The following is a 26,015-nucleotide window of genomic DNA, read 5'->3' as shown; positions in this document are numbered from 1 at the left end:
TCCCCGTGCGTTGATTTCTTGCATCACGGAGTAGTCGATAATACTAGAGAGCCATGTTCTGACCAGTTGCGTTCGCAGAGTAAGAAGTCAATTTCAGGCATCTTGGGCCGGGAGTCAGATGAAGGAAAGTGCGTGGAAGATGCTTTGAAGAGGAAAGTGAGAAACGATGGGGCAAGTACGGAAGCCTTACCTAGGTAGATGTGTTGAAGAGGAAGAGAATATAACCTTCCCAGGTCCCAAGGTTGAACTGGTTGAACCCATTGATAACAATGCAAGTCACTTGCTACTAATCCTATCTAGGAAATAGGTATACAGGGTTCGAAACTCGAGGTTTATGCCTAAGTGTCCAAATCTGATACCAGATCCTTCCTCTGGAACGTAGAGAGTACCTAGGCGCGGTGGTGTATTGTGGGTATTAAAGCCTTCTATAGACGCTTTCTCGTATTCGATGATAGGCTCTATATCCGGCGTATACCGTGGAATTCCCGCTAGAATCGGCGATATAAGGGCGTCAAGTCGGCGATAGGCTATAGAGATAAGAGATTGGGGATATAGGCTTTGAAATGTCTCAATATGGTCTAGACAAGAAAAACAGCGCGTATTAGGGCTGCGAATAGTGTTCGTACGCGCAAGAAGGATCGCGGGATCATCGTGGAGTGTCTCGGATGTCAGTCTACTACCCCACAGAAGCTTGATCGGATAAGATCATCGCCAATAACGTCGATGGTCAGGTACTAGTGGACCCTTCAACGGGCTATTGTATGTCTTGTATATCATGTAATAAGTACTTAGCAGGTGCCTTTGACAGTGCAGTGAGACCCAATCTATTTTGAAAAGTAGGGCAACCTCTAGCAGGCGTATATGTGGGCTCACTAGGCTGTTACATTCTACATGTACCCTGCAACCTGGTATATATCACAGCTCATTGCAGCCTCTGAAGCTATCTCTATTAATCCAGGGCTTCAGGTTTACAAGACATACAAGTACCTGCATATTTAGGTACATATGTATGTACTTGCAATTTCTTTTAAAGAAAGGGGTGTATATTAAAGCTTCTAAAGGGGAAATCCAGTGGAAATTTTACTGTCAGATGTAGGATCCCCCTATAAACTTGAAATGATCCAATGCAACCTTTTTGACTCCATGACATCAGCATGTCGATGACGTCGGTGATCGTGAAGACTCGAAAATGCAACTCAACACCAGGGAAGATCGACGGATTATTGGCTTAGAGGAGGAGCTAGTGGCTGAATAGGCTCTAATTTACTGCACTTAAGACTCTTTGAGTCTCTTGGCGTCTTCCTTTTTCCCTCCAAGTCCTTCCAATTGAGATCCGAATTGGGCAGAAAATAGTCGACGTCACTTCCCGAGAGCTTCCACGAGAACTTCACTTAACTTCACTTCTTCGAGTTCATTGAAAAGGAGATTCCCCCTGTCCGTTTGCAGTCGAATCTTTTTCTCTCGTCACATCCCACAGGTCGAGTACGTACTCCAAGAAAAAAAAAGGGAAAAAAAAAGGGGCCCCTCTTTAAGCTCACGTCACTACTGTGCAAGGCACTGGAAACTCGTTTCTTTTCTCTAATCTCTTTTCTACAGGAACAAGCATCTCTACATCTCTACAATCTTCTTCCTACCTCCAATTTCGCTGTCCAAACCATGCACCGCACCTACTCCATGCGCCAGTCGCGCGCCCCGACCGCCTCGCAAGTCGAGAGCCCACCACCACCATTGTCCACAACCAAGACCGGCAGATGGCTAGGGAAAGGTGGGATCGGTGAGTGCAATTGAGATACCTTTTGCGATCGGCTTCGACTGGAAACCCCCTGAGGGTGTTCGTTGCTCGTCAGGTTGGGGGCTGCCTAAAGTTGGGCCATCGACTATTCCCCGTCCGACCTGCGAGAGCGACGACGGCCGAATCGGAGGGTCGCCAGTCGTCGTCGAAGCGATCAAACAATTGGACTCACTAACATCCTGCGAATAGGCCATGCTTTCCGCAAGAACGCCGCCGGTGCCTTCGGACCCGATCTCGCCAAGAAGCTGTCGCAGCTCGTCAAGATGGAAAAGAACGCCATGCGCAGCATGGAGCTCGTCGCCCGGGAGCGCATGGAAGTCGCTGTATGTGGATGGCCCTGAATTAGCAATGATGGTTGCACAAATTGGAAGCTGACTCGGTCGCCATAGCAACAACTCTCCATCTGGGGTGAAGCGTGCGATGAGGATGTGTCGGATGTGACGGACAAGCTCGGCGTGCTGATCTACGAGATCGGTGAGCTGGAGGATATGTTTGTGGACCGCTACGACCAGTACCGTGTCACCATTAAGAGCATTCGCAACATCGAGGCTTCCGTACAGCCCAGCCGAGACCGTAAGATTCTCCCAGCTTCGGTCTTGACCGCTCAAACTCCCCGGCATTGTCTAACTGAAATTTTGATCTCCAGGCAAGCAGAAGATTACCGATGAGATCGCCAAGCTGAAGTACAAGGACCCCAACTCGCCTCGCATCGTCGTCCTGGAGCAGGAACTCGTCCGCGCCGAAGCCGAGTCCCTCGTCGCCGAGGCCCAGCTATCCAACATCACCCGCGAGAAGGTCAAGGCCGCCTTCCAGTACCAGTTCGATGCGCTCCGCGAGCACTGCGAGAAGGTCGCCATCGTCGCCGGCTACGGCAAGCACCTCCTCGACCTGATCGACGACACCCCCGTCACTCCCGGCGAGACCCGCAACGCCTACGACGGCTACGATGCCTCCAAGGCCATCATCCAGGACTGCGAGGATGCCCTCACCAACTGGGTCTCCTCCAAGGCAGTCGTCAAGTCTAGTCTCTCCCAGCGCTCCCGCACCCTCTCCCAGCGCCACCGCTCCAACGTCAGCAAGAACCGCGAGGGCGTGGATTTGTCCGGACAGGATCAGCCCTTGGCCGGGGACCGTGACTCTTGGCTCCCAGCTGACCAGCACCCCAGCTACGAGGACGGTGATGATGGCGTCAGCACCATTGAGGGCGAGATGCGAGGCCGCGAAGAGGAGCGTGAGCCCATTGCCGCATAAGGGGCGAGAGAAAGATACCCTCTTTTCCCTCACGAATCTGACGGCTGAATTTCCGGGACAGATGCACGAGTCTTTTTCATCACCACGTTCCTTATGTCAAAAATTCCCACCCTCGTGCTTCTGATCTTCCATACATTATGTCTGCTTTTCATTGATTCTGTGCTATTCTCGAAGACGCACATCAATCACGTCATGCAACTTGGATGTTTGACGCCTTCTTTCCACATGAATGCCTCTCAATGTCGTGATTTCACGGCTATGAATCGTGCTTGGGGGATGTTCCACTTCTCCATACTTGAGATCGGAGACGTGGGTCTACTTTCCCCAAGGCCCTTTTCTCCATGGAGTTGGAGACGTACTGAGACCAAGTGCGATTGGGAATTGTCTGGGTTTTGTGCTCTGTTTTTTTTCTTATTTCCATTCCCTGTTTCTACTTAATTGATGTAATACCATCTTACGTGTTTTGTTTTGTTTTGGTTTTGTGTTTTCTTTTCGGGGATTAGGATCCAGGGTAATTAAGGTGTTCTAATGGATTGTTTCCAAAAATTATATTCCTACTACTCCGTACGCGTATGTATACATGGGTACATATAGGCTGGTTGTAAAGGTGTCTGTGTGCAGTTCGTGCAGTTCATCTGCACCACCCTGTGGGGATAGACCCTTACCCCGGAAAAGTGAGACATTCTCCAATGGCATTCGATTTCCGTGATGGAATCTGAAATCACTCGGATATAGCACGATAGAGCACGTCACTTACCACTGCTGTTACGTCTTTGCTATTATGTATCTGGAGAGGCTTATATAGGTACCTACATATGTAGGTATAGGGCAATAGTACGGAGGAAGAATATTCATATAGCAAAAGACAAACCCTATACTGAACGTATTCCGGTCCATAAATAGGTAGCAAGGACAGAGGAAGCCAAATAGAAAAAAAGCAAATCCCATAGAAAAAAAAAGATATCAAATATAAAATACCAAGCAAAACAAAATTCGACTGCGAGTCTGGACCACAACACCGCCAACTCATCTCCTTTCCAAGCCCGAAGAAAGGAGAAAAACGAAAGCCTTCGCAGCACACGATCTGATGGAAAGAGGATAGGAAGGGTTAGGAAGTAGAGAAGGTAGAGAGTCTGGGCAGGAGATATAAAGCGAAAGCCCGGAGGGAGAGAGTAGAGAATAGAGGGGATAGGGATTGAAACGTCAAACGAAAGTGCCAGATCTGAAGTGCAGAAACAAAGACCATCCCTAGAAGTCGAAAAAGCCACGGTCGGGAGAGCCGGACGAGAAGAAGAGAAGGGTCGTGACGTCGTCATTTGTCTGCGCTCATCTGCTCCAATTTCCATTCTGGTAGTGAGAGATGAGTGCAGACACCATAGCAAAAGTAAAGCGAGTAGACGGGAGAAAGAGAATGCTGATTCGAAGCGGACGCCTTGCCCAGGTGTAGAGCAGGATACCATAGGCTGGGGAGATGATACAAAGAAAGAACGGAACAAACAGCAACGCAAACAAACCAGATAGGGAAAAAAAACAAACAAACACATTCTTCCATTTTGGCTCGTCACTCCTCGGTGCCGACGCCCTTCTTTTTGGGCTGTATATGTTTTTGTCTGGTATTCCCGCCAGGACCTTTTAGCTCTATGTTCGAGCTATCCTTAGCCGGGGGAGGCAAACGCGAAGAGCTAGCATCGTGCTTCTCAGTGAGGAGGTTCTTCAACCAGCGATTCTCCATCTCGAGCTGTGCGACGCGAGCCTCGAGGGAAGCGTTTTTCTCAGTAGTTTCCCGAACGGTCCGTTCGAGGACCTGCTCGCGCTGCTTCTTCTTCTGACGGAAGCGGGCGCTAGCGGCTGTATTTCGGCGCCGACGATCTTCCTCTGCGGCACCGCGCACGCCCTCTTCCTGGTCGAGAGCGGCGGCGATGCGATCGCCGGAGATCGAGGTGCTGTACTTGGTGTTTCCCATTTGGCCGTTGGGCGGCGAGATGGATGAGGAAACATCGGATGGAGTGAGGGCCCCTGGCGCGTGACCGAGCTCGTCGGGCGCATATGGGACTGGCGGGTAGATTGAATGAGCTGAGTAGGGCATCATGTGCTCTGGGAGAGAGTAGTTGATGGACTTCTCGCCGGGAGGGCCTAGGGATGGAGTAAGCGATCACAGTCGATACAGTCGATATAGCCCCGAGGGAATGAGCCCCATGCGGGAAGTGCAAATCATATTCCGAAGGATATAAGCTCAAGAAGGGTTTAACATGGGGGCAGTTAAGCGTCAGCAGGCAACCGCTGGTGTTTTGCCATTTCATTGCGGGATTGCGTGCTCGTGCATTAGGAGCACCGACGGCGATCTCCTCCCACCATTGGAGATGGGAGATGCATTCCAATTGCTCACATCCTGGGCTTTGCGGCCTCGAGCCTTTTTAGAACCTCACAATGAGATTTGCACATTGGGTGGACGGGGAGGGGAGAAATTCAGCACCGAGCTATCCAGGCCTTCTTTTTTAAAAAGAAACAACAGGGATAAAGTCAGGCAAAAAGGGTGATCGAACTTCAATTTTCAGACATTGGAATTTCCAGCCCCAAACTAAAGCTCAGACGCAGAGACATGATGGCGTAACAGATGCAACGTTGGGCACAAGGGCTCAAAAACTTGACACGTACCATGATAGGGATAATTTCGAAGATCGAGGGAGCTGCGGTCGTCTTCTATACTCTCATAGGAACTGACCGATAGACCGCCCATGCCTTCAGTCTGATCGTAGTCCATACTCACATTGCCGAACGGGACCAGCCCATTATCAGCGTCAAATGAGTACTGTCGAGTCTTGGCTGCTGGATCGTGGCGCGACATCAAAAAATTGAAGTTCTCAAGTTTGTCGAAGACGGGGCCTGGACCTGGCAATGGCTGTTCTCCCGGCATGGTTGAAGAAAGGAAAGAAATAAGAAAAAGAAGTTCCCCCTTGACCTTCGGAGAGAGAGAAGAGGGGTGTTGCAAATCCCCAGATCAGGACGGGATGTTCTATGAAGCAAATCAGAATCACCTAAAAGAAAATCGCCTAATATAAATCAAGGCGGGAAATTGTTTTAAAAAAAAAAACGATGACGAGCTTAAATCAAAAAAGAAAAACAAATAAGAGTGAGACCTAGAAAAGACCAGGAAGTTGAATTCTCGGCCACGTTCTCGTAAAAGGTCACTTCATCGTCGCATGGAGTTCCACTAGGACGAATGAAAAGGGAAATAAATTTGCTTTTTAGGAAAAGGGGGGGAGAGGAAAGAGAAAGATCAAGTGGAAAAGGATGCTAGTCGATGATCTGATAGAATGGAGAAATGTCGTGATCGCGACTTCTGGTTCGTCGGTTTGGGGATTCACCGCTTTGTAGATATTGTATGGGGTATATAAGGTGTATAGAAAGGTGTACCTAGATAGATAGGAGTACGGAGTAGGGAGAGAATATAATATAAAAAAATATACAGTTCATTAGTATATAAACAGCTTCTCCAGATTAGGGCCAGATTAGAACACATATTATCAAGCTATTCGAAAGAGAAAAAAAAGGGGGACCTCCACTTAACGGAACCGGTCCCTGATGAAGGTACGGAGTACTAGAATATATGGAGTATCAAGGCACGCGTACATCACTGTACATCACTGTACATCATTGTATGTAAAAATTCATTACGGAGTACTCCGTATAGTATTCTATATCCTATCTAATTTGTCCATCATTTCAACGCATCACGGATGACGTGGACTGGTAATAAAAGAAGCTTGGCACCGGAACCGAAGTCCCCTATATACTCAGTCTAGTACTAGTCTAAAAACATTCGATCGTCCTTATGACATACGCTTTGTGCTAATAGATTCTTCAAAGGCTTAAATACTTTTCTGATCACCGTTATACCTCGGATTCAATGCTCCACTATGTCCCCCTAAGTATCTTCCGGAATGGTCCGAGATACCTCAACCCTCCACAAACACCGCTCTGACCCCATTTCATCCATCAAAAGCCTCCCCAATCCCACGAGTTTCCCTCCCACCGGTATGGCTTGGGACTCATAGCAATCACCCATTCATCGCGAGTGCAGCAGTGCGCGAGGAGTATTCCTCCAGCGCCAACAACCCCGACAACATCGACTTCGTCTACGCGGTAAGACCTTTCGTCAGCACAGAGAAGGATAGTTTGAGCGTAAATGCGCCAATCCAAGCTGAGACAAGCCTTCTATTTTAGAAAGCTAGCTAGAGTCGCAAACCCAGGGCCAGATCCACCAACCTGGACACCACGCTAGGTTTCTTCCAGCTGCAGTCTTGCGTGCTTTGTGGCGGCCCCCAACTGATTCCGCCATCGAGGAAGTGGCACCCTCGGCCCCGACCCGTTGCTGTGGTTGGCTCGTTGGATTGCGCCGCCATCTCCGACGCCAGTCGGGCGGATAGCGCGTTGAGCTCGAGGTAGTGTAGCTTGGGCCTCTTCGACTGGTTTTCTACGTCCTCAGTAGCCTCCCGGGGATTGCCCGTCGACGGCAGTGCGCATACCTCTGCTATTCGGCGCGCTGTCCGCAGCCTTCTGCAGTGGTACGATCTAAATTACGTTGTCGGCTTTGATTACTAGTGCTTTGTCTGAGGGAAGGATCTCGACTCTTCTGGGTGGATTCGCGCCAGTGGGTGTTCACCGGCGGTTAGTTCTCCGGGTTGTTTTTCGCTTCTGGCGTCGTACTTCTGCGACCGTGATGACGGTAGTCGTGGGCTTTTAGGAGTCTGGTCATACCTGGGCCCATCTCTCTTATTGATACAATTCCAGCTGTAGAAGGCCTCGTTGTAAGCAAAGGGTTTGTCTTCCGAGGTCTTACCTAGGTAGGATGAATAGTAGCCTTTCTGGGTTAGCAAAACACCGTGGAATGCTTGTATCAAGATTTACTGCGGATTGCTCCATTTGTCTGCCAGATCTGAGGCCCCGGCTTCCAAGCTTGGTTGTACAACATAATCGTCGGGATGTCGTGATTGCCCCATCCCCAATGCGGTATGGAGAGTGACTGGGCGGAGGATTTAAGCTTATATCCACCTCTTTTCCTTTCCTTTAAAGAGAGGGCTTTGAACGCCATGTCCTGTATTAACCTGAGACGATCATTAATTCCCAATTCTTGCATTAAAAATCGGGAAATAGCTCGGGTGGCCACATAATGCATACAATCCACTACCACGCATATTCCAAGATGGTCAGGTCGTTGGAGATACTCGGGGGCACGTCCAGATACACCAAGGTACCTGCAAACCACAAGATTATATAGATCCGAGATTTAACAGGAGTTTGGGGTCACGTAGGTGCATACCTAGGTAGTTGAGCATCCCCTCGAGTCCCTAATTTAATGAAATGCAAGGTAAGTAGTGCTCTTTCTTGCGCTTTGGCCCGTGATATAGATAATGAGCCCAAACAGATCTTCCACTTTCTGAATACCGCGTCATGGACCCTAGGCCTCGAGCAAGTATAACAGCAAAGGTCAGACGGGACCGGACCAAAAGGGTGACGTCCTATTGGGCAGTGTGGCGGCCCGTCATCAGCGGAGCCTAAGAGTGGATGCATCCTATTGGATGTAAATGAAATACCGGTCCGTGATTGGCTACATGGTAGTGGAGCTCGCTGCCCAGGTAGGTATGTAAGTATATGTATATGACTACATGTACTATGGTTAATCTCGGGTAGTATAATATCAAGGATGAAAAAGGTCGGCCTTTGCGGTAGATGCAATGATGTGACAGTGATAAGTTAGTACAGCTGTAGCGGGTGCAGAACACTGTAGACGAGCCGAAGAACAAATTTATGAACGAGTCTCCGACGAACCTTCTCAAAACTCTTACAATCAACATTCCGGATGTGGGCTGTCAATGGACTTGTAGCAAATTCGGTACTGTGGACAATTGCCACCAATTGATCTATAGAGACTGGCCCCCGTCCACCATTCTCTGGCAAGAAGCTGTACAGATTGCTGTATGGACTACGCATTATACGAACTGCCGGGGCTTTCCTCTTGGCCAGTAAGATGGATAATGATATTCCGTTGAAGATTTCCATGTTGCCAAGCACTTATGGACGTCTGATAATCGCGCAGAATGGGGATGGGATCTATTCTATCCCCAGGAATACCTTAAAACACATGCAAGGGAACCTCGATCCTTCAAGGAGAGGTGCTACATAGCTGTTTCTCACCGTGAGAGAGTATGCACGTAGAGCATTAAGGACGCGAGAAATCCCTTGTTATACATAGAGAAGCCCTCTAGTTATGTGGTTTATGTTTTATAACACTTTCGCATATTGTACATCCTAGAGTGATAAGCCCGGTATGACTTACTCCATACCCTTCAGTTATATAACACGAGAAAAGAACATCTAAAAGAGATAGCATAGTGCTATCTTACTATAACATCCCTTTTATTCTTAAGCTGCCCGGGCAGAACAAGAAGAGTTATACATCGTTGAGAACAAATGCATACGGGCCGAATTTCTCTCGCATTCGCTATAGTGACGGCTTCTCTTTCGCAGAGAAAATCAACTTCGAAGTGAAGGTGAGTTCAGGGGTATGGAGTAGGCTGTGGAGTGCTGGGCACAACCCCGGTCCACCAAAGTGCCCCCCGGGAAGAGCACAAAGTGAACGGAATCCGGGAGTGCCGACATCCGTTCTTGATTATTCAGCTTTTTTCCCTCTTTCCCTGCAGATTCCAAATGTCTGCCTATAGGTAGATATCGAACAGGAGATCGAAATAAGGAACAAAGATCTCCCGCTAGTCTTCGCCATCTCCGCTGGGGCGACTTTTTCACGAGGTCTTGGCATGCACATTCATGACTCCCATCCACAACCGTCGGCCAAGGCGATGAACCAGTCATCTTCGCTGAACGCATTGCCCATGGATTCTGTGCTATGGAGAGGACAGCACCTAAGGGTGGGTTTCGCTTGTTGTTCCGAGTTCCACTTTCCCGGCGGACTCCGGTTAGGGGGGATTTGCTAACGACGATATGACGTCTATCTAGGCTTGTGAGATGTGCCATCGGAAAAAGACCAAGTGTGAGATTGAAGGATCTAGTTCAATTTGCGTGCAATGCACGCGCCGTAATACGCATTGTGTCTTTCCGGTCCAGCATGAGAAGCGGGATGATCAGCAAAGGTACGGCGATATGCAGCGCCATTTCCCGATCTGCTTTTTGTCGGTCATGGCTAATGCTACCGCAGTAGTGATGAGTATATCAAGTCTTTGAAAGACCACCTCGTCAGGGTTGAGTCGTTGTTGAGGACGGCAGGCATCTTGCAAGAAAGCGATATGAGCCAAGGTGACTTGTCCGATGACGATGATGACGACGAACCAGCTAGTCAAGTTATCTCATCTACTTCCAGTCCAAAGTCAAATTTCGGGGCGTCTCTTTGCTCACAGGGTGGGTTCATTGAGGGTACACCCATCTTTCCGGCAGACCAAAGAGATGATTCCCGATATTTCGGTAAGATAGAGAGTACAGTCCATGTGATATAAAACTGCCGAGACTAACTGAACGGACAGGGACGTCGTGCTCATTGTCAATCCTATCACGAACAGGTATAGAGTGGATTAAAAGCAAAACAGGCGACGTCAGCTTCTTGCGACTTATATCTCCTGAATCTATTCATGAAAATCCATGGAATCAATGGCGACCAGACGTGTTCCATGATCTGTTTGCCTCGAAAGTTTTTAAACCTTTGCCCTCAAGGTCCGAGGTCTTCTCTCTTATGAAGGATTTCTTCCGGACGGCCAACCGTCTGCTTCCTATCTATCTCGAATCATCATTTATGAAAATGGTCGAATGGCAATATACACAGCAAACCTGTGATGACGCCGCCCGTTGGGCCAATATCAACATGGTAATCTGTCTGGCATACGAATATCGATACTCAAATGGCCCCAAGTCAGAAAAAGACAAGGAGAAATCCGAGTTATACTTCAAAAACGCCATGTCGGTCTTCACGGAATTAGCCTTAAAACGCACAGATCTACTGAGTGTACAGGCTTTGATTAGCATGGTTAGTCCCCTGCTCCTTTCGCCGCTATGGAAGCATCTAACAACTTACAAAGGCGTTCTTCCTTCGGGGAAATTCTGGAACTCAATCAGCTCTGCCGCTCATCACTGCGGCTATGCGGTCCGGTCATCGGATGGGGCTTCATCGAAATATTGCAAGACCGGAACTTAGTCCGGCTGAGAAAGAGGAGAGAAGACGCGTTTTTTGGGTAACATTTGTCATTGATCAAAGGTAAGAGAAGTCCATTCATATATCGTCTCAAGTACTAATATAATGTTCCAGCACATGTCTAAGGATTGGAAACGCTCCCTCACAACATCACGATGATTTCGATGTCCCTCTTCCGGAAGAATTGGAGGGCGATAAGCACGGCGAAACCGCAAGCAACATTCCATTCTTCCGCGAGCTCTGTCGGATGTCGCTCATCAAGAGCCACATTTACAGTCGACTGTACTCCGCTACGGCATTAGAAAAGCCTCCCGTTGAAATCTACAAGACGGTTAAAGAACTATATGCAGAGCTTGAAGAATGGAAACGCGAATCCCCGACTCTCACCGAACCCAAAAGAAAACATACTGATAGCGACTTCCTGTTCGGGTTTGCCTCTATTGGTCTCCATTTTGTCTATCACAATGCTGTGATCATGATTCACCGGGTACCTATCTTTCTTAACTACATGATAACAGCCAGAAAGGAATCAGAGAAGGTCGTGTCGATAAGCAAAGCGCATGCATTGAGATCAGCAGCCATTGGTGCGCAGGCTGCCCGAGATACCTTGAAGGTTGTCAATAACATGCCATGGGGAGACATCGCATGGACCTGGTAAGTACAACAGTCTACTCTTGGTTTATATCAGCTTTATTCCTCACACTCAACCCTCAGGTCATTACTATACTACGTCTTCCAGGCAGCATCAACACTATTCTCAAATATTCTGCGGGACGCTCGTCATTCAAGAGTGCGAGCAGACCTCGAATCACTCAATATGGTCTCAGCATTCTTTGCAACTCTTGCCCCAGGTGAAGGGTCAAATAATTATGCGGGTTTCATGGCCCGCATGAGTGCGACCCTCGAACGCATCGCCAGAGCCGTCATCGAGAAAGACGAGAAAAGAGCCCGCGCCCCAGACGAAGGAGACCAAGAATATAAGCCACCAGGAGGCAAGAAACATACTTCACGGACACAGCCAGCATCACACCAAAGGCAGCATCACCGACCCACAACCCTCCGCACAACAATGACACCCGCCACAGCTCCCGAATATCCAACATCAAGCACTGCCAACCCCAACAGAATGGACATCAGTATCCCCTCCACCCTAGAAGGCCTTCCGCCAGTCAATTCCTCAGGCTACGTCGTCCCCATGAGCCCAATGCCAGACCCAGGCGATAGCAACCAAAGCCAATCCCCATATCTCGCCAACCCACCGAACACATATTCACCTTCAACCTCATTCCTCCACGAGACAGGCGACAACACCTTCCACACACCACAAATTCCACCCTGGCAACTATCCCAGGACTATTCTACGACCACAGCCCAAGCCTCAGGGTCATCAGGCATGACCCCCAACCCCATCAACTCCATCAACTCCCCAGACTCCTTCACCAGCACTGCCAACTCAATCCCGGATTTCTTCCAGTACCCAATGTCCGGCGACTGGAGCCATGGCGGAAATCTCTTCGCCGGTCTCTTCCCGACGGAATACACTTTTCCGCCCCCTGTTCCGACGGGCACGCAGTCTGCGGATCCGTATTCTTCCATGCCGATTCTATCGGCTGAATCGTTTATCCATGGTGCACCTGCTATTAACGGCCAGACAGCTCAGGTTGGTGGGTTCGATCCTCAGAGTCTGGGGTATGGTTATGTGCCACAGGGCCAGGAGGATCCGAATCAGGGCGCGGATCCGGTCTGGCCTAATGGATTTTTGGGGTTGTTTTAGGGAAAGATTGAGCGGGGTGTTCTTTTTTTTTTGGATTCGTTCTCGTTAGCGTTGCCTTTTACCTTTTCCTAAGCACGACCTCTCTACTCTCTTCTTTGTATATGCATTAGCCAGGATTCACGAGTGTTGATGCAGCGACTAATAGTGTGGTATGATAGAAACAAATGATCAATCAGTGGATGAAAGTAAAGACTAGGTATAAAAAGAACGCCCAGATCCCGAAGTCAAGATATCCCATATTCCCGCGCCATTGAACCCAAGCAGAGCATGAAAAGATTCACTCTGCGCCGTCATTCCCAAACCAGACCGAACCCGTCCAATAACCGAATCCTAAAAGAGCAAATATTGAAAAACTAAAACACAGATCCCGTGAGTGTGCGTACCGCCTTGCACCACACGCCATCTCCTAGCTGAATGCCACCGTTCTTATCCCGACCAAGGCCTTTGCCAAGAATGCTTTGCAACTCCTTGTCTGGAAGACAGGACTTGCTGCCTGTTCCAAAACCGTAGACCTTCGTCGCCAGAACGTCAATATCAAAGTCCAAGGAACCGATGGTGTTCTCTGCATTGGCTTTATCAATGCGGGTACGGACTGTGAAGTCAACATCGATTCTCTTGGCATTGTTGTTCTTTGAATCAACGCCTTTACTACCAGGTGTGGAGACGGTGGAGTTGCCGAGGAGCGTGCAGCGTGTGCGTAGAGAAAGAGAGCCCTCATTAGGCTTGCATAGGGTGAGGCGAGTGACCCCACAGAATTCCAGCATGCGTGCTTCATTTTCCAGCCCAACTGTGCGGTCCCATGCGCTAGAGATGAAGCGCAAGAGCTGTTTGGGGACAACAGTGGATTGCTGGATCGTAGTCAGATGGTGCTGTAGCGAGTGGAGGACCAAGGATGCAATGGGAGAAACGTTGGCATTCTTTCGGGAAGTCAACTTCATCGGGTAGTTCTTTCCCTCGTCTTGGGCACTGTTTTTGGAGGCAAAAGCCCCAGGATAGAACTCTAGTTGGAGGTGGTCCCGGTAGGCCATCTTCAATAAAGGTCCCTTCGATGCATCTGAAGGAGTTGAGGCCGAAACGATTGACCAGCCAGTTTGTTGCTGAATTCGTTGGACAGAGGCTAATTTCCCAGTAAAGTCAGTACTGTACCCACATAAAATGACTATAATGGAGGGGGAAAATGCTCACCCTTCAATTCGTTGATCTCCCGGGCACTCCAGCCACGGCACTCTTCTTTTACACGCTCCGCCTCCTGGATTTGAGCCAGGAATTCATCCCGCATTTCAGCTCCAGCCTCAATGAAAGTCACCTTCTCTTTGACTTCCTCCTGCAGCTGCTCAAGTTCCCGTCTCTTGGCTGCAATTTCCGAGTCCACCTCAGACAGCTTGCTGCGCGTACTGCGTAGCTCATCTTGATCACAGTTCTCCATCTCATCCACCAACTGTTGTAGGTTGGTTGCCTCTTGCTCAAGAGAGGCATGCTTCTCCACGAGTAGCGGCACGTTCCTGTTGAGCAACTCTTCTCGTTCAGATAGCAGGTCGTCGTCTGCTTTCATTTCCTCCACGTGACGGAGGAGCCCTTCCTTCAAGCCCTCAAGCAACTTCATTCGCCATTCGTACCACGTAGCCTTACTCAGCAGACGGGCATGGGTCTTGACGTTTCGGAATTGATTGTCCATGATCACTCGGATATCTGGCGGAGCGGTGACATACTCCTTGAAGAGAGCTGGATTCTCGGCATATGTTTCTGCCTCAATAGAGCGGATCACTTGCCGACCTTCAGAGATATAGGATTTCAACTCCCGACATGACTAGAGACGGTGTGAGCGAAAACAAAAATATCCGGGTATAGTAGAACTTACATGCTGGTACAGTTCAAGCATTGGCACTGTACAAAAGCCAGCTGCCACACAATCACCGAACGTTATGGAGCCTGGTTTAGACATGTTCTCGCCAGAGAGTCGTGTCAGTTTCTTAGTGGCACTGCCAGGGGCAGCTGTGTGCCGTCTTTTTGTCGTAGTAAGCTCCATGAAATGAATATTGGTCATTTTAAGGAAGTCTTGCAACTGGATAGGCTTGATTTCAACATCAGGTTCTTCGACAGGGGCATGTTCTTCTTCCTCTGGCCGTTGAGGATCAGAAGCAATGTGAAGAGCATCAATCCCATCCTTAAGAGGAGTTGTCGATGTCTGGGAAGTACTCCGGGATTGCTGGGAAGGCGTGGTGCTGCCCTTGGGAGGCGATGAGCTAGCAGCTCTACGGACGGGCGAAAGAATTGACCGACGGACATTGCCTTCCCTAAACATCGGTGTCGGCAACTTAACACCTTTGACTGGGCTGACATCGTGGCCACGCAGTCGCTTGGGCGAATTTTCCACTTCGTCTTCATCCAAGTCTAGCTCGACCGGGCGCTTGCCCAAAACCCCGCGAGCAGCTCCAACATGGAGACTCTTACGGCTGCCGATCTTAGTTTTCTTCGGGCTGAGATTTGCAATCACATCCTTCAAGCTTGGGGTTACGTCCCGATCTGACTGCGAACCCGTGATATGGCCATCCTCTCGGAGTTCCTCTTCTTCGCGATCACGTTCTTCCTCAGCCTGCATCTGCACAGGGTCCTCGAAGCGCACACCAGATCGGGCCGGTTCTTGCGGAACGAACTTGGGGGTAACATCTCCAAGCGACTGGCGCTTGTCAAGCAAGGCCGCCACGCGAGGAGATCCAAGACCTTCTTTGTCAATCCCTAAACCAGAAGAGCGACGGCCCTCACGGGGCTGCAATTTAAAGAGTGGGGTGGACTCTCCCGTTGCTATGTTATGCTGGAATAGACTTTGACGTAGAGACTTGCGCTTATCTGCCGATTGCTGCAGCTCGGGCTGGAAGAGCTTCTTTGGTGAAGCACTTCTAAAAGTAACATTGCTAGAGGGAGGTGTCTTGCTCGGGGTTGTAGGTTTCACTTGCGGGGTGGACTGTTTGGGCGGAGTCAATGGCTTCGTGTTTGGTGATCGTTGCCGGCTGGCCGACCCTGGCGTGCCCGACGATCCTGGTGTGGAGCTACGCCGAGAAGGCCTAGCCCGCACGGTTGCCAAACTGGGGCTCCCATTCTCAGATGCGACAGCAGCAATTTGATACCGCAGAGGTGATTTGGCAGGGGACTTGGCAGGAGACTGCCGAACATTGTCTTGGAAAGGCGAGCTAGCCAGCTGACCCGAGTCGGTTTCGAGCTCCATTACCATCTTCGCGTGCACTTTGTCATTGGCTTCAATCCCGGACTGTAGGATACCACCAATGGCACCAGTCATCTCCATGTCCATACCATCGTCAGACTCATTGTCTTGGTCGAAGTTCATCTGATCAGATTTGGAAGAAGTAGGCTGTTTGCCCAAGATTTTGCCAACGGCCGAAGTGAATTCCATTGTCATTCCTTCATCCTCGTTACCAATCTCGGAAAACTTTGATGGCGAATCCTCCTGCGCAATACCACCGACGACATTCGTCATCTCCATGGTTTGATCTCCGTAGTTAGATTCCTCTGCCACGGACTGACGACGAGCCATGCTCTGGCGACCGCCGGGAGACTTGCCAAGAATGCGTCCGACGGCATTCGTCACATCCATGCTGAGGTCTTCGTCTTCGTCGATATCATCTGATTCAGCTAAACCTTGAATAGTGGCATTCTTGGGTGGATCGAGGTTCTCCTCATCATGTCGCGCGCTAATGTCTCCCCAGTCAAAGCTTTGTCTTTGGCCCTTTTTTATCCAGGGCTGGAAAGCACCGGTTATTTCTTGATCCGCAATTTCCATGGACATCTCTCCGTCCTCATCAATTTCGGTTCCTGCTTCCTCTGCGGCCTGGCGCAGTGCTTCGTTGAGTCTGGCACTAGAGCTTGAGCCAGAACTTGCGTCTGATTGGACACTCATGCCCGAGCGCGCGGTCATATCATCCATGCTCATTGCTGTACTCTCAGCGTCAAATCCATCGTCGGAGTCTGAAGAACCGCCATCGTCCTCTTCTCCGGCCAGGCTTTGGGCGCCGGTGTCTTCACTTCCTTCTGAGCTTCCGCTGAACGGACTAGAAGATAAATCCTGGCCGCCATCATCGCCACCCCCAGATGATGACCGACCTCTTATCTGGTCCAAATCTTGTGTACGAACGGGGGAGAATCCGAATTCCGACTCTGCTGGCGAAGATGGAGCATCTTTGGTGGGCGAGATGGACCCAGGTTGGTTCTGGGAGTTTGGGGCAGCAGATGCACGTCTTGTTGAGTTCGCAGCAGAGGAGGAGGTTGAGTCGTCCGGAATCTCCACCACATTCCAGGTGTGCAGGGTTGCCTCGGGGGCAAAAGATACTCGGCGATTTGCTGTGTCAAGGTGTCAATATTCACTTCTATGATAAAGTGGGACACACGAACCCATTGATTTCCTCCGCGCCGCTCGTTTCTCAAGAATATTCTGTCGTTCACGATCTTTGCGCTCCTGTTCGTCGCGCTCCTTGGTAGCAGCCATCTCCTCGCGAATGGCGGAAGTCGCATTGAATGTATCGAACGGATTCGCCGTGTCGTCGTTGTCATTATCTGTCGTGGGAGGCCCTGGGGTCGTTTCAAAGTCAATCAATAGACCCTCTTTCCCTTGATCACTTTGGTGCTGTCCATCCATCGTGCCGTCATGGGTCTGCTGTTTACTACGAGCTGGTGTACGTCGGCGGGTTTCCTCGAATGATGGGATGTTTCGCACTGGTGAGACAGGGACTGTAGGTTTGAGAATAGACTTTAGCGGAAAGGAGGCCGTAGACTATAAATATTCAAGTCAGAATTGTTCTGCATATGCGCGCGCTGTTCCGTTGGTAGCTACCTGGCGACGATTGCCGTTTGAATTCTGCAGGGCATCGAGTCCACCGGGCCCCAAGCTCTTGCTCCGAGATTTCTTATCTTTTATAGAAGGTTTTGGATTATTTGGAAATGGTTGGGCTGCACCAATCTCAGTTGTCGCATTCTCCTTGTCCAAACCAGACGTCATCCTAGACCGCGGGACATGAGCGATAGACCGACGGGATCGTGGCGGTCGCAAAGCCGCAGAGTCGGGTCGGGTTGACATTGTCGGCGATCGAATCGGCGCATTCGCAGATCAATTCAAGTTTGCATATTCCGTAAATCCGAACGTTGAGATCTCTTGATCAAACAGGACCGAGCCTGTAATCTACTCCTATCGCACCTGCCCAAAGCGCGTTGCCTCCGCAATCACGTGATGTAAACAAAAGCGCAGAGCCCTAACCCCAATTAGCCTAGTCCCAATCGGGACTAGTGTCGCACACTACGAATTACCAAAGATTCCACGGGCAACGAATCTTCCTCATCTTCGACAGCCGCCAACCCGACCTTTCTTCGACACCGCTTCCTCGTCGAACAACACCGCAAAAATGGCCACCGAGTTGACCGTCCAGTCCGAGCGCGCTTACCAGAAGCAGCCTCACATCTTCCTTAACACCAAGGCCAAGGCTTCCTCCAAGAAGACTGCCCAGGGCCGCCGCTGGTACAAGGACGTCGGTCTCGGTTTCCGTACCCCCAAGACCGCCATTGAGGGAACCTACATCGGTATGCACGACCTCCGTTGAGTTTTTATTCGAAATATTGTGGCGGAATATATGGGTGGGTGGTCTTTTCACGGATACAAAGGGCGAATGGAGGATCGCATGGAGGAATTGAGGGGCCCGGAATCTGTCGTTTCCTTCTCTGGCCAATATTCGCATTCGACACTCGAAATTCCGAACTTCGAAAAGACCACTCATTCCAGAAACAACACCCGCAATCACCAAATTATTGTGTCAGATTACTCATTCTTGAACCTTTTACAGACAAGAAGTGCCCCTTCACTTCCCAGGTGTCCATCCGTGGCCGTGTCCTTGTCGGCAAAGTCGGTAAGTTGAATTGGAACTGTCTTTTTCAAGGCAAGGGGATTTACTAACAGATTATATACAGTCTCCACCAAGATGCACCGTACCCTTGTCATCCGCCGCGAATACCTCCACTACGTCCCCAAGTACAACCGTTACGAGCGCCGCCACAAGAACCTGTCTGCCCACGTCTCCCCCGCTTTCCGTGTTGAGGAGGGTGACATGGTTACCGTCGGCCAGTGCCGTCCTCTCTCCAAGACTGTACGTTTATCTGTGGTTCTCGTCAATTTTCGTCCCTGTTCGCAGTCTGCAATTCCACGCATTATCTACTGCGGCATCTTGAATTTGGCGCCCCATATTATTCCGCTACGAACTTGATAACTGACTCGAAATTTCTCTAGGTTCGCTTCAACGTGCTGAAGGTTCACGCCAAGACCTCGCGCGCTGTCAAGTCTTTCTCCAAGTTCTAGGTTAATAAACCGGGTGTTTTGAAGGCGAAGGAAGCGGTATGGACTGGATATACGGGAAGTTCTTGGATGGGGGTCGGGATAGTTTATGAGTTTCCATGTCCCAGATACCTCGCTGATGAATGTGTATCCACGCAAAAATCAAAATGATTTGTTCGGCCCTCCTGTGATGGAAACTGTACAACAACTCTGCCCCAGGGCAAAATTATTGGCCATGGGTGGCAATCTGCACAGAGCTTCTCAATGTGCATCTTGAGTTATATCCTTGCTCTTCTAGGTCTAACATCGATACAGTATCACCTTAGTACCTAGGCACATAGGTATGTGTTCTATGGTAATTACAAATCACATACCTAGGAGTTGGAAGGGTTCCAATGTTGTCATTTGGCTGTCTGTAGGTGAGGTTTTGATCTCATTTCCGGCATTTATTACCTGTCTTGCTAGTCAGGTTCTACTTGCCTAGACACATAGGGAGGCAGAATCCTAGCTATGCCCGATTCATTTGATTTATTTCGTGGATGCATGTACTAGATACCGAAAGGTATGTTGTATGTAGATAATGGGTTCTTACAGGAATTAGATACATTCTAGACAGCATTGCCAGGAAGTTCAATGTTTCAATGTATCATCCTACTAATATCACAAAGGCATATTGACACATCGATTAGAGTCTTCTCCCTTCACGTGGCTGCACCAATCAAAAATCCTTCAATGACCCTAGGCATAGGTTCTCTTTTCGTGGCGTTTCACATATCATTCTGTCGTTTTCCTGCTAAGACCAATTTCGGAACTTTTCAAAAAAGTCCATGTCCACCTGTCCATTAAGTACACGACGGTAGGTGGCCTTGTTCTTAGTATTCCATTGCACCTTTGTTGGTGTGTCAGGGCAGATGTCCTCATCTGAAGGCCAGTCGCGCTGCAGTGCACGCTGGGAACTGCTATCCTCGTCGTTGGAGGTGAGATCAATCACCTCTTGATGAGGCACCTGCCCCGAGGACTGTTCGAGACCATCGTTCTCATGGAAAACACCACTGGAGAGCGTTTCATGTGTCGAGAATTCCTTATCTTCGGCTGTCTCAGTCATGTTACACGTTGAGATAGATCCAGTGTCGCCCACATCTTCCGACTCAGATGTCTCTGCCGAGTCGTACTCAGTTTCTGGCTGTTCATAGTCTTCATCATCAGAATCCCAACCAGATCGGAAGCGCATCTCTTTGTGGATCCTCCCAGGTGTCTTTTGCGGTGTGGGCAATGGGTCCTCACTTTCCGAATCAGACAGCTCCTCGGGTAAATAGGGTGGTGCACTCAGCAGACCGCTGTGAAACAGAGCAGTCTCTTTCTTATGCACCCAACCCCATGATTTTGCGAACCTAGATGCAATGTTGTCCCAGTGGATAGTTGGAACTTCAAGAACAGTCAACAGCTTGCCGAGTGTACGACCGGACTTGAAAGGTGACTTCCGTTTTACCGCTAAAATCTCCCGCAGCTTCTGATTGCATCGTAGAAAACTACAGATAAGTGGAATCTGAAGCAAACGGCCGATATCGCGGTGGGACTGTGCGATGTCCTCGACACGTGTGATTTCCACGCTGAAGGCAATTGCATCTGTTGCGACACGGCCCCAGATGAGGTACTCCTCGTAGCCCTTCCAGCTGTAGGTTAGGGTCCTTGTTCGAATCGCAAGTGGACATGCATAGAAAACTTTGGTATCCAGCTTTGAGGTGTCAATTACCGTCAGTATAGCGCCTTTCCCGCCAGCAAGAGCACGGTGAAGTGGTGCTAATGGGGGAACGAAATGTTGAAATAAATGGGGTCTTGACTTCCTGCTTTGTGACATGGCTCCGAAAGTAGCTTTCGAATCGGTCTTCAGACAAGTCTTCCGGATTGAGCCATTCACCGTTGCAGAAAAGACCAGCTAGGAATATGGTCTTCGAGTTGACTCCTTGCGAGTCACGGTTTGACCACCGAAACAGCAATGGTGGCATTTTCTCGACAGGAACTCCTTGCATGGCCGTTTCAAGGTCGATGTGACGGCCTTGTCTATGGAAGTGCTGTTGGCCTTGCTCATGATGGTGCGGGGCCCAGCCTTGGTGTTCTTGCAGTCGATATTGTGGCAGGTTCTGTTGAGCTTGTCGTCCTTGGTGCTGATCTTGGGGCTGTTTGCTGTGGTGACGAACCTGCTGCTCCCAATCTTGGTGCTCTTGGTGCTGATTCTGAGACTGTTGGCTTTGGCTATGGAGTTGGGTTTGGTCGGGATGGGTATTCAGGCTCTGCTCATCGGGGCCGTATGCCTCGTGGCCGCACCAGAGACAAATCTTCCCATGGCTAGTAACAACCGACTCATTATTTCTCGAATGACCGGTCCGTTCAACATTACCGGCCTGATCTAGTTCATCGGTTTGTTCTTGATTGTGACCGACGGAGATCGTGTTACTCTCACTGCTTTGATGATTCCTTTCGGTGAAAAAGCGACTTGTTTCATGTTCTCTTCGCTGTGGCAGTGGGAATGGCACGCTCTGGGGTGTCTGCAGTGGGGACTCAGTTCTCGGTCTCGGTCCCAAGGTCGTTGCTACTCGCTTCCGCCATTGACTCATGTCAATGTCATCTTCGCGCTTCTCATGAAGAGGAAGACGGAGAGTGACTGCGGTGGCCTTGATGCGTTGTATGATGCTCTTCCATTCTCCGTCCATGTTGAACTCGGTGTCCCGATGGACATGAGACCAGACAAGATCGCCAGTGCTTCTCATCCAGTCCCACTGTGCGTCGAGCGTTGTACCTGGAACAAACCGATGAATCCCACGTTTTCTCAGGTGGTCTCGGAACATCGAGAAGAAGATCTCCTCTTTCTGTTTTCTGTCGCATCGGAAAAACCGGTACAGGCAACAAAGGGCTTGGCGCATTGGGATGTCCCATCTTAGCTTAGGTCTTTTGAGGGGGTTGTGGTCCTCCATTTTTAATGAAAGAGAAAGACAGGGGGCAAGGTCTCGGAGGAGTCGCAAGGTTGTAAGAGGTACCTTATGGGAGGGATGGTGAGGACTTGACCAGGAGGTGAGGGAAATGATTGAAGAATGAAAGTCGGGGTAGGAATAAGAGAGTAAAAGAAGAGAAGGCTACCGCAAGTGAGGAACGAGTGTACCTGCAGGTAATCTCGAGGCTTGGACTTGAAAGAGAGAAGAGAAGGATGGATATCCAGGTCATCCCTCGAACATTTTGGGAATAGATATCTCTTCGGTCCTATGTATGCGACTATACCTTTTCCCTACATGTAGCTAGCAAAGAGTGAAACAATTTACTATGTTTAGCCCAAAGAGGGACCTGATCTTATAACATATCTCTTTTCACAATTTCCCCTCATGTTAGAGAAAAGGTCGAGGTTGAACGTCCCACTCTAGGTACGCATTTTGCCAATCTCGGATGAGGCAAATATATTACGCCTGCTTTTCAGGCTAAAAATATAGTACGTTAGTAATTGATCAATCTGACTTCGGGGGAATATACGAACTTGTTCTCACTTAATGGCTTAGTTCTAGCATCATCACGGAGTATTACATCTATGGATATATAGTTCAGGTGTATGAAGCCCTAGATCTATACCTCCAAATACTAGTAGTCTTGTGGTTACCAATTTAGGTTGTACTTTAGAGTATCTTAATTTTGCTCTTTACTATTTCAATCCAATCAAAATATTCGAAAGAAAAACAACAAAATGTTGCTTTGTTGTGTTTCCCTAAATTGTGCAAAGCAGGTCCCCTCTTTACTATGATACCTAGCTTGTGGTCGCTAATTATCTACATTGTAGTTCATTGCCAAATATTGTCTGGATAAAAGTTACATAGCTAAGGCCACGGTCTGCAACTTAGACATAACCTGTGATTAAAAACAGAGGAAGTCTTGATGGTGTAGAATGATATAGTGGTGCCATAAGTATAAGAGTCGAGGCCACAAGATTCAGACACTGTCGTTAATAGACTAATATGTTCATCACATCTCCATCTCGTTATAGTTTGTTTAGCCCCTTTTATATATCTGATATCTAAGTTCGATATAGTTCAGTGCTGTATACTCCCTACGTTGTACTCGTGCACATAGAACTGCCAACATGCGCTAGTCCCGATTTGGGTTGCCTCTAGGAACATGCACTCCGCCCCCAGGAACTCCCTTTGCCCTCCTTTGAGATTATTCCTATTTGCTATCCTTATCCCTCAATCTGCTTTTCAGCCCATATTCACTCTGTGATTTTTATTTCTTGCCGACCCCTAACCCGGCTGTTCCGAATCGGACTTTGACCCTCTCCCCTAGAAAACCACCCACTTTCCCTAGGCTTACAGCATGGCTCAATGAGCCACGTCATGAACGATACGGATGATTGAAGATTTTGAGACACCACAAGGGCATTGATTCCTGGAGCAGGCTCTCCAGTCTTTTTCCGCTGTCTTCTGGCAGACGTACATTCTCCTGAAGCGCTGACAAGTTGGGCACCGATTCGCGACTTTTAACAACAACATGCCCGGGGGATTCGAGAAGTCAGTAAAAGGGGCTACGAAGCTTAAGGTCAGTCGGAATGCTCAGCTCGTCTTTCTTTTTCTACGTGCGACAATTATTAACCATCTGGCGTGAACAGCTTGCGGCCCCTAAATCCAAATACATAGAGAATATCCTCGTGGCAACTCATACCGGCGAGGCAGGAGTCGCAGAGGTATTCCGAACCCTCCAACTACGACTCCGAGACTCGGCATGGACCATTGTTTTCAAAGCGCTCATCGTTCTCCATCTCATGATCCGAGAGGGGCAACAGGATGCTGCGCTGGGGTACTTGTCCGATAACCCGAAGAAGATCGCGCCCAGCAATTTCTCTGAAGGTTAGTCCAATAGTTCTCTCATAGCGATGTGAGTGCAACTTACTAACTGTGTTTGCAGCCCAATCTCAGGGACATAATATCCGACGGTATTCTGACTACCTTATCGCGCGTGCCAAGGCGTTCGAAGCCACCAAGACCGATCATGTACGCAGTGGACCGGGACGGCTGAAGAGGATAGGTGTTGAGAAAGGCCTATTGAGGGAGACGGAAATTGTACAGAAGCAAATTCGTGTGTTACTGCGGTGTGATGTGGGTGAATTCCGAAATTGGGTCCTCTTTGTGACTGACAGTGTATAGCTATTGACGGATGAGCCCGAGAACGAAATCAGTCTGACCGCGTTCCGTCTCCTCACACTTGATTTATTGACTCTATATTCAGTCATGAATGAGGGCACGATCAATGTTTTGGGTAAGTCAGCCCCCTCCACAGATCGGCATTGATCTAACACTGGACCCTGATAGAACACTACTTTGAGATGTCGCGGCCGGATAGCATACGCGCCCTGGCGATCTACAAGACGTTCACAAAACAGACGGAAGAAGTGGTACAATTTTTAGGAGTGGCAAGGCATTTCCAATCTGCCACTCGCCTGGAGATTCCAAAGCTCAAGCATGCCTCTACGGACCTGGCGCGCCTTCTCGAGGATGATCTCAACGATCCTGACTTCGATCTTCGCCGACGGGAGTACTTGGCCAAGAAAGGTGTACGCCTTCCACCGAGCATGGAAGCCAGTGCGACCACAGATGTATCAAAACCAACGTCGAACGCACCGATGCCGAACCCGTCAGCCTCAAACCCACCTAAGCAGGCCGAACAACCAAAGCCACCACCTGTGGACCTGATCGACTTTTTCGATTCAATTGAGCAGAATCAGCAGCCGATGGCGCAACAGAACTCAATGCAGTACCAGCAAACAGGGTTCCAACAGCAGCCACAGCAACCGTTCTATCCCCAGCAGACTGGATTCCAGCAGCAACCTCAGGCGATTCAGCAGCAGCCCTTGGCAACTGGATATGGCCAGCCGACCCAATATGGAGCACCTTATCAAGCGCAAGACCCTAATAATCCATTTGGGCAGCAGCAGCAACAACCACAGCAACAGCCGCCACCGCCGGCGCCGCTTCAAGCTATGCCAACTGGCGCTGGATTTGGAGGGTATTCCCCCAGCCACAGTCGTATGGCTTTCAGTCGCAATTGGCTCCTATTCCGCAGGAAGGCATTGCCGCTTTCCCTCAACAACAACAGCAAGCACCTCAGGCCTTGCAGCCCCAGCACACCAATCCGTTCCGTCAATCAATGCTTAATTCTACGGGCGCTCAGCCGCCCGCTGCTCCTCTATCGCGGCAGAACACGAACCCGTTCGCGAGACGACTATCCACGGCAAACACGCAATATACTCCCTCAAATGAGCAATTCCCGCCTACGCAACCACCACAAGCGCAGCCGATCCAGCCTCAGCGGACGGGAACCAACCCTTTTGCGCGGGCCTCACCTGCTCCGCAGCAAGGCCTGCAACCCCCAGCAGCAGCCCCCTTGCGGCCTAACCCAACTGGTAGCACCAACCCTTTCCGACAGAGCCAGTTTATCAATCAGCAGACTGGACAAGGTTGGCAAAACACTCAGAGTGGTACAATGGGTGGGTTAGAACAGCTGCCTACGGTCCCGGTCTTCCCGCGCCCCGGCGTGACCTAAAGGGGCCCAACACGATTTGCGGAATGAACCCGACGTCCGTTAGATTATCTTCACTTGACTATCTCATTCGTTCTATCTTGCTTCCCGCTCCAAGTAGACC

The 26,015-nt window shown here is 49.6% G+C and overlaps 8 protein-coding genes across 8 annotated transcripts; 4 read left to right on the top strand and 4 right to left on the bottom strand.

Annotated features, from left to right (window-relative positions):
* Positions 1 to 1,656: 1,656 nt before the first annotated feature.
* N7489_006275 (Eisosome component PIL1/LSP1 family protein) lies at positions 1,657 to 3,043 on the top strand (the record flags this gene model as incomplete). Its single annotated transcript, XM_056712025.1, has 4 exons — positions 1,657 to 1,774; positions 1,982 to 2,115; positions 2,182 to 2,365; positions 2,439 to 3,043. The coding sequence occupies 4 exons, from the start codon at positions 1,657 to 1,659 to the stop codon at positions 3,041 to 3,043; spliced, it is 1,041 nt and encodes a 346-aa protein (XP_056565740.1).
* Positions 3,044 to 4,604: 1,561 nt separating this feature from the next.
* On the bottom strand, positions 4,605 to 5,957 carry N7489_006274 (bZIP transcription factor; the record flags this gene model as incomplete). Its single annotated transcript, XM_056712024.1, has 2 exons — positions 4,605 to 5,176; positions 5,699 to 5,957. The coding sequence occupies 2 exons, from the start codon at positions 5,955 to 5,957 to the stop codon at positions 4,605 to 4,607; spliced, it is 831 nt and encodes a 276-aa protein (XP_056565739.1).
* A 1,082-nt stretch (positions 5,958 to 7,039) lies between these two features.
* N7489_006273 (uncharacterized protein) lies at positions 7,040 to 8,015 on the bottom strand (the record flags this gene model as incomplete). The annotated part of the gene is made up of 4 exons (XM_056712023.1): positions 7,040 to 7,258; positions 7,306 to 7,615; positions 7,673 to 7,883; positions 7,952 to 8,015. 4 exons carry the CDS (start codon positions 8,013 to 8,015, stop codon positions 7,040 to 7,042), a joined length of 804 nt encoding a protein of 267 aa, XP_056565738.1.
* Positions 8,016 to 9,858: 1,843 nt separating this feature from the next.
* Positions 9,859 to 13,014, top strand: N7489_006272 (transcription factor domain-containing protein; the record flags this gene model as incomplete). The annotated part of the gene is made up of 7 exons (XM_056712022.1): positions 9,859 to 9,969; positions 10,058 to 10,191; positions 10,260 to 10,519; positions 10,579 to 11,075; positions 11,128 to 11,303; positions 11,355 to 11,894; positions 11,955 to 13,014. The coding sequence occupies 7 exons, from the start codon at positions 9,859 to 9,861 to the stop codon at positions 13,012 to 13,014; spliced, it is 2,778 nt and encodes a 925-aa protein (XP_056565737.1).
* Positions 13,015 to 13,367: 353 nt separating this feature from the next.
* N7489_006271 (kinetochore-microtubule binding complex subunit SPC105) lies at positions 13,368 to 18,100 on the bottom strand (the record flags this gene model as incomplete). The annotated part of the gene is made up of 5 exons (XM_056712021.1): positions 13,368 to 14,131; positions 14,200 to 14,821; positions 14,873 to 17,367; positions 17,419 to 17,797; positions 17,858 to 18,100. The coding sequence occupies 5 exons, from the start codon at positions 18,098 to 18,100 to the stop codon at positions 13,368 to 13,370; spliced, it is 4,503 nt and encodes a 1,500-aa protein (XP_056565736.1).
* N7489_006270 (40S ribosomal uS17 domain-containing protein) lies at positions 18,051 to 19,366 on the top strand (the record flags this gene model as incomplete). The annotated part of the gene is made up of 6 exons (XM_056712020.1): positions 18,051 to 18,152; positions 18,188 to 18,252; positions 18,287 to 18,597; positions 18,858 to 18,920; positions 18,982 to 19,157; positions 19,298 to 19,366. Coding segments are annotated over 6 exons (786 nt in total), but the record flags the coding sequence as incomplete, so codon positions are not given.
* A 769-nt stretch (positions 19,367 to 20,135) lies between these two features.
* N7489_006269 (uncharacterized protein) lies at positions 20,136 to 22,314 on the bottom strand (the record flags this gene model as incomplete). Its single annotated transcript, XM_056712019.1, is given in 2 exon segments — positions 20,136 to 21,142; positions 21,156 to 22,314. 2 exon segments carry the CDS (start codon positions 22,312 to 22,314, stop codon positions 20,136 to 20,138), a joined length of 2,166 nt encoding a protein of 721 aa, XP_056565734.1.
* A 1,552-nt stretch (positions 22,315 to 23,866) lies between these two features.
* Positions 23,867 to 25,915, top strand: N7489_006268 (ENTH domain protein; the record flags this gene model as incomplete). Its single annotated transcript, XM_056712018.1, has 6 exons — positions 23,867 to 23,914; positions 23,985 to 24,222; positions 24,281 to 24,471; positions 24,520 to 24,631; positions 24,685 to 25,398; positions 25,440 to 25,915. The coding sequence occupies 6 exons, from the start codon at positions 23,867 to 23,869 to the stop codon at positions 25,913 to 25,915; spliced, it is 1,779 nt and encodes a 592-aa protein (XP_056565733.1).
* Between the last annotated feature and the right edge of the window lie 100 nt (positions 25,916 to 26,015).

The sequence above is a fragment of the Penicillium chrysogenum genome (assembly GCF_028827035.1).
Source record: "Penicillium chrysogenum strain IBT 35668 chromosome Unknown utg000004l_segment0_segment0, whole genome shotgun sequence".
Lineage (NCBI taxonomy): Eukaryota > Fungi > Ascomycota > Eurotiomycetes > Eurotiales > Aspergillaceae > Penicillium > Penicillium chrysogenum.
Note: the sequence above shows the minus strand (reverse complement) of the source record. Positions and strands in the feature narration are given on the sequence as shown.